At 46.0% G+C, this 7,510-nt stretch overlaps 1 protein-coding gene across 1 annotated transcript in view; it reads right to left on the bottom strand.

Moving 5' to 3' along the window:
* Nucleotides 1–1,348: 1,348 nt before the first annotated feature.
* hacd2 (3-hydroxyacyl-CoA dehydratase 2) overlaps nucleotides 1,349–7,510 on the bottom strand; it is an 11,249-nt gene continuing 5,087 nt past the window's right edge. The window contains exons 5-7 of the mRNA XM_034561070.1: nucleotides 6,907–7,028; nucleotides 6,062–6,240; nucleotides 1,349–1,871 (exon numbers count right to left, since the gene is read on the bottom strand). Coding sequence (XP_034416961.1) covers nucleotides 1,789–1,871; nucleotides 6,062–6,240; nucleotides 6,907–7,028 — 384 coding nt within the window. The 3' untranslated portion in view covers nucleotides 1,349–1,788. The remainder of the gene's footprint in view (nucleotides 1,872–6,061; nucleotides 6,241–6,906; nucleotides 7,029–7,510) is intronic.

Genomic DNA, 7,510 nt, shown 5'->3' with positions numbered 1-7,510 from the left:
CAGTAACATGCTGTCGTCACACATCTTCATTCCAGATGTTCCTCTTTCATGCACGTTGCACAATGAGCTGCACGTCTGTGTCCCAAATCATGCTCAGTCAGGGGGGGGGGCTTCACTAGCTGCTCACTTTGCTACAGAATAAAGGTTTATGATCACGTGACAGCAGGAGGCGGAGTTACCGTGGACTCAGGACATTAAAGGGTCAACTGAAGGCCTTCCTGGCCTCCTCCAAACATCTCAAGGTTCAAAGTGATGGAGCTACAGATGATAAACCTGACAGGTGACTTCTAAAGGTGTCAATGTCCAATGAACTCTGTTCACCTCCAGATCTCAAATTCTGCTCAATTCAAACCGAAATGTTGTATTTATCGGGATTTAAAGGCGCAGCGCGTAGGCTGTAGTGCCATCTAGTGGCGCACCTGCAGACTGCAGCCACCTGAATGCGTTCAGACAGCGTTCAAAACACAATTCATCTTTTAGTTTCAGGTGATTATACAATAATAAAAACATACTTATGAAGATAACATTACGTTAAGTAATTTAGCGTGCAACAATAACACTATTCTTGCTTGTTGCTTCTAATGTTATTGCCATAGGTCTGCGTGGGTGTGTATGCTACGCTCACAGGAAGTGACATAATTAAAAGCTTTGGGACCAACGAACACCCGACTTTAAGCCAGGAGACCAGCGTTCACGTCCCACAGGCCTCGTTTACACGTTACTGGTGATCGGGACGCGTTCTAGCTACTCGTGTTACATCGTTTACTTCCTTAACGTTTACTCATCTCACGTTCTTATCTTAGGCCCAACAGAGATGTGTTCAGGTGTATCATGACATGCGGAATGAGCTTTAAATGACATTTGAGACACTGGCCCTTTAAGGAGTACTTTCAGCTGAAACACTGCCCTCTAGTGGTCGAAGCTCTCGCTGCAGTGAACTAAAGTTTCAACTCGCAACACAGTCACAAATGCAACATCATCCAAAACAACAAGTGAACCTGAACGCATCAAATATGACCGTTAAAAATAAAGGACAAAGAGTAGAATGATTCACAGTTGTGTCTGTCTTTCAAAATAAAAGCCCATAAAGGTGAATGTCAGGTTTTAGTTGTCGTTACCTATGAACGCTCGTTGCTACCGTTTGTCGTGCTTCCTGCTCATTAAATGTCCCTAAACTTAAAGTCATGACGTCTAAAATGATTTTTAACATCTTTAATGAAACGCACTGACCTCTTTAGTTAATTAGAGAGCTTAATAAAGCATTAATGTTCTAATATTATAAAGCATCACTTGATTTGAGCTATAAAATAAATAATTGGATAAAGAAAACAAAGAAAAGGCGATGATGTCATGAAGAGAGATGAAACATGTTATTAACGTGAAAACCAGGTGAACATCAAACGATGAAGACAACTCATCACTGAAACACGTAGAAACCATGCGACCGCACAATGAAACGGGTTTATTGATCAGGAATGTAATCAGACTTCTGACTGAAATGAATGAAAGAAGACAAAAAGAGAGATTAATCACACATCTGGACCGCAGCCTGCACCCCTCTGTTGTTATTGATCCCATCAGTGCAGTCGATCAGAGGATTGTTGATAAATATAAACAACAACACGTGAGCGTCTATACGACCCGGACAACAGCTGGAGGAAATAATACAAATTAAAAAACAATAAAGTTTAGATCTCCTGCCGGTTTTGAACAGCCGGCTCGTGACTTCTTCCTGTTGGCAGTTTGGTTTCTTTTCCCTGCGTCAGGTCTGTCAGGCTGCTGCTGGACTCACTCCACTTTGCTGTAGTCCTCCACGTGGCCCAGCACCTTCTTCCTCTGCCGGATCATGTGGAAATACAGCTGGGGGAAGACTGGATGGGAGTAACAACAACAACAGTGAGCTGCACAAATAATCAACATTTCATCAAAATCCCAACATGGCCTCTTGAGTCAAAAAAACATGTCAATGAATCACGATGAGGCTGACGGACAGACTGGTACAGATTCCTTCAGAAATAATAACCACTTTATTTAAACTACAATAATGATGTAAACATTTTGAAATCAATTTGTACACTTTGAGTGACACCTGAACCACCTGATGCCTTCCTCTTGTCATCGTTATGAATAAGAAGGAATAAGAAGACCCGTTTCTTGTCTTAACATCTTGATATGATGGACGTCTGTGTGTACGATACGTGACGTGTGACATGTGACTCACAGGGATGTAGAGACCATGACGTCTGTGTACGATATGTGACATGTGACTCACAGGGATGTAGAGACCATGAGGTCTGTGTATGTGTACGATACGTGACATGTGACATGTGACTCACGGGGATGTAGAGAACATGAGGTCTGTGTATGTGTACGATACGTGACATGTGACTCACGGGGGATGTAGAGACGATGACGTCTGTGTATGTGTACGATACGTGACATGTGACATGTGACATGTGACTCACGGGGATGTAGAGAACATGACGTCTGTGTATGTGTACGATACGTGACATGTGACATGTGACTCACAGGGATGTAGAGAACATGACATATGTGTACGATACGTGACATGTGACATGTGACTCACGGGGATGTAGAGAACATGAGGTCTGTGTATGTGTACGATACGTGACATGTGACATGTGACTCACAGGGATGTATAGAACATGAGGTCTGTGTATGTGTACGATACGTGACATGTGACATGTGACTCACGGGGATGTAGAGAACATGAGGTCTGTGTATGTGTACGATACGTGACATGTGACATGTGACTCACGGGGATGTAGAGAACATGAGGTCTGTGTATGTGTACGATACGTGACATGTGACATGTGACTCACAGGGATGTATAGAACATGAGGTCTGTGTATGTGTACGATACGTGACATGTGACATGTGACTCACAGGGATGTAGAGACCATGACATATGTGTACGATACGTGACATGTGACATGTGACTCACAGGGGTGTAGAGACCATGAGGTCTGTGTATGTGTACGATACGTGACATGTGACATGTGACTCACAGGGATGTAGAGACCATGAGGTCTGTGTATGTGTACGATACGTGACATGTGACATGTGACTCACAGGGATGTAGAGACCATGAGGTCTGTGTATGTGTACGATACGTGACATGTGACATGTGACTCACAGGGATGTAGAGAACATGAGGTCTGTGTATGTGTACGATACGTGACATGTGACATGTGACTCACGGGGGATGTAGAGAACATGAGGTCTGTGTATGTGTACGATACGTGACATGTGACATGTGACTCACAGGGATGTAGAGAACATGAGGTCTGTGTATGTGTACGATACGTGACATGTGACATGTGACTCACAGGGATGTAGAGACCATGAGGTCTGTGTATGTGTACGATACGTGACATGTGACTCACGGGGATGTAGAGACCATGAGGTCTGTGTACGATACGTGACATGTGACATGTGACTCACGGGGATGTAGAGAACATGACATATGTGTACGATACGTGACATGTGACTCACAGGGATGTAGAGAACATGACGTCTGTGTATGTGTACGATACGTGACATGTGACTCACAGGGATGTAGAGACCATGAGGTCTGTGTATGTGTACGATACGTGACATGTGACTCACGGGGATGTAGAGACCATGAGGTCTGTGTATGTGTACGATACGTGACATGTGACATGTGACTCACGGGGATGTAGAGACCATGAGGTCTGTGTATGTGTACGATACGTGACATGTGACATGTGACTCACGGGGATGTAGAGACCATGAGGTCTGTGTATGTGTACGATACGTGACATGTGACTCACGGGGGATGTAGAGACCATGACGTCTGTGTATGTGTACGATACGTGACATGTGACTCACGGGGATGTAGAGACCATGAGGTCTGTGTATGTGTACGATACGTGACATGTGACTCACGGGGGATGTAGAGACCATGAGGTCTGTGTATGTGTACGATACGTGACATGTGACTCACGGGGATGTAGAGACCATGAGGTCTGTGTATGTGTACGATACGTGACATGTGACTCACGGGGGATGTAGAGACCATGAGGTCTGTGTATGTGTACGATACGTGACATGTGACTCACGGGGGATGTAGAGACCATGACGTCTGTGTATGTGTACGATACGTGACATGTGACTCACGGGGGATGTATAGAACATGAGGTCTGTGTATGTGTACGATACGTGACATGTGACATGTGACTCACAGGGATGTAGAGACCATGAGGTCTGTGTATGTGTACGATACGTGACATGTGACATGTGACTCACAGGGATGTAGAGACCATGAGGTCTGTGTATGTGTACGATACGTGACATGTGACATGTGACTCACAGGGATGTAGAGACCATGACATATGTGTACGATACGTGACATGTGACATGTGACTCACGGGGGATGTATAGAACATGAGGTCTGTGTATGTGTACGATACGTGACATGTGACATGTGACTCACGGGGGATGTAGAGAACATGAGGTCTGTGTATGTGTACGATACGTGACATGTGACATGTGACTCACAGGGATGTAGAGAACATGAGGTCTGTGTATGTGTACGATACGTGACATGTGACATGTGACTCACAGGGATGTAGAGACCATGACGTCTGTGTATGTGTACGATACGTGACATGTGACTCACAGGGGTGTAGAGACCATGAGGTCTGTGTATGTGTACGATACGTGACATGTGACTCACGGGGGATGTAGAGACCATGAGGTCTGTGTATGTGTACGATACGTGACATGTGACTCACGGGGGATGTAGAGACCATGAGGTCTGTGTATGTGTACGATACGTGACATGTGACTCACGGGGGATGTAGAGACCATGAGGTCTGTGTATGTGTACGATACGTGACATGTGACATGTGACTCACAGGGATGTAGAGAACATGAGGTCTGTGTATGTGTACGATACGTGACATGTGACTCACAGGGATGTAGAGACCATGACGTCTGTGTATGTGTACGATACGTGACATGTGACATGTGACTCACAGGGATGTATAGAACATGAGGTCTGTGTATGTGTACGATACGTGACATGTGACATGTGACTCACGGGGATGTATAGAACATGAGGTCTGTGTATGTGTACGATACGTGACATGTGACATGTGACTCACAGGGATGTATAGAACATGAGGTCTGTGTATGTGTACGATACGTGACATGTGACATGTGACTCACAGGGGTGTAGAGACCATGAGGTCTGTGTATGTGTACGATACGTGACATGTGACTCACAGGGATGTAGAGACCATGAGGTCTGTGTATGTGTACGATACGTGACATGTGACATGTGACTCACAGGGATGTATAGAACATGAGGTCTGTGTATGTGTACGATACGTGACATGTGACATGTGACTCACAGGGATGTAGAGACCATGAGGTCTGTGTATGTGTACGATACGTGACATGTGACTCACGGGGATGTAGAGACCATGAGGTCTGTGTATGTGTACGATACGTGACATGTGACTCACGGGGGATGTAGAGACCATGAGGTCTGTGTATGTGTACGATACGTGACATGTGACTCACGGGGGATGTAGAGACCATGAGGTCTGTGTATGTGTACGATACGTGACATGTGACATGTGACTCACGGGGGATGTAGAGACCATGAGGTCTGTGTATGTGTACGATACGTGACATGTGACATGTGACTCACGGGGATGTAGAGAACATGACATATGTGTACGATACGTGATATGTGACATGTGACTCACGGGGATGTAGAGAACATGACATATGTGTACGATACGTGACATGTGACTCACGGGGATGTAGAGAACATGACATATGTGTACGATACTTGACATGTGACATGTGACTCACGGGGATGTAGAGAACATGACATATGTGTACGATACGTGACATGTGACTCACGGGGATGTAGAGACCATGAGGTCTGTGTATGTGTACGACATGTGACATGTGATACGTGACATGTGACTCACGGGGATGTAGAGACCATGAGGTCTGTGTATGTGTACGACATGTGACATGTGATACGTGACATGTGACTCACGGGGGATGTAGGAGACCATGACGAGGATGAGGAAGGCGTGGTAGTCGAAGGAGAAGTTGTACTTGTTGGGCAGCGTGACGGAGTACAGCCCCGTCTTCTGGACGAAGGGCAGCGCCGCGTAGATGGTCAGCAGCTCGCCGCTCACGCCCATCGGGTACAGGGCGAAGAAGAAGGTGTACCTGGGCGGAGGAAGAGGTGCATGATGGGAAAAGACTAGGTAGAGTTTATATAACCCGTATACAGGTAGTTCATATAACCCGTATACAGGTAGTTCATATAACCCGTAGTTCATATAACCCGTAGTTCATATAACCCGTAGTTCATATAACCCGTAGTTCATATAACCCGTATACAGGTAGTTCATATAACCCGTAGTTCATATAACCCGTAGTTCATATAACCCGTATACAGGTAGTTCATATAACCCGTAGTTCATATAACCCGTAGTTCATATAACCCGTATACAGGTAGTTCATATAACCCGTAGTTCATATAACCCGTAGTTCATATAACCCGTAGTTCGTATAACCCGTAGTTCATATAACCCGTAGTTCGTATAACCCGTAGTTCATATAACCCGTAGTTCGTATAACCCGTAGTTCGTATAACCCGTAGTTCATATAACCCGTAGTTCGTATAACCCGTAGTTCGTATAACCCGTAGTTCGTATAACCCGTAGTTCGTATAACCCGTAGTTCGTATAACCCGTAGTTCATATAACCCGTAGTTCATATAACCCGTAGTTCGTATAACCCGTAGTTCGTATAACCCGTAGTTCGTATAACCCGTAGTTCATATAACCCGTAGTTCGTATAACCCGTAGTTCGTATAATGGCGTTTCCCACCTGGCCCACTTGATGAGGTAGGGCAGGTGGTTCAGGAGGCTGAAGGTGTAGAAGGAGTAGCGGATGATCTCCGTGACGGTCCAGGCCGAGACGAACAGCAGCACACTGTCCTCACTCTGCACCTGCACAATGAAAACACAACAAAGGGGTGACGAGGAGGAAGAGGAAGAGGAGGAGGGGGAAGAAGACAAAGACGAAGACGAAGAGGAGGAAGACGAAGAGGACGAGGAGGAGGAAGAGGAAGAGGAGGAGGGGGAAGAAGACAAAGACGAAGACGAAGAGGAGGAAGACGAAGAGGACGAGGAGGAGGAAGAGGAAGAGGAGGAGGGGGAAGAAGACAAAGACGAAGACGAAGAGGAGGAAGACGAAGAGGAGGAGGAGGAGGAGGAGGAGGGGGAAGAAGACAAAGACGAAGACGAAGAGGAGGAAGACGAAGAGGACGAGGAGGAGGAAGAGGAAGAGGAGGGGGAAGAAGACAAAGACGAAGACGAAGAGGAGGAAGACGAAGAGGAGGAGGAGGAGGAGGAGGAGGGGGAAGAAGACAAAGACGAAGAGGAGGAAGACGAAGAGGAGGAGGAGGAAGAGGAGGACAAAGACGAAGACG

The sequence above is a fragment of the Cyclopterus lumpus genome, chromosome 21, assembly GCF_009769545.1.
Source record: "Cyclopterus lumpus isolate fCycLum1 chromosome 21, fCycLum1.pri, whole genome shotgun sequence".
Classification (NCBI taxonomy): Eukaryota; Metazoa; Chordata; class Actinopteri; order Perciformes; family Cyclopteridae; genus Cyclopterus; species Cyclopterus lumpus.
The sequence above is the reverse complement of the archived record's forward strand: the minus strand, read 5'-3'. Positions and strand labels throughout refer to the sequence as shown.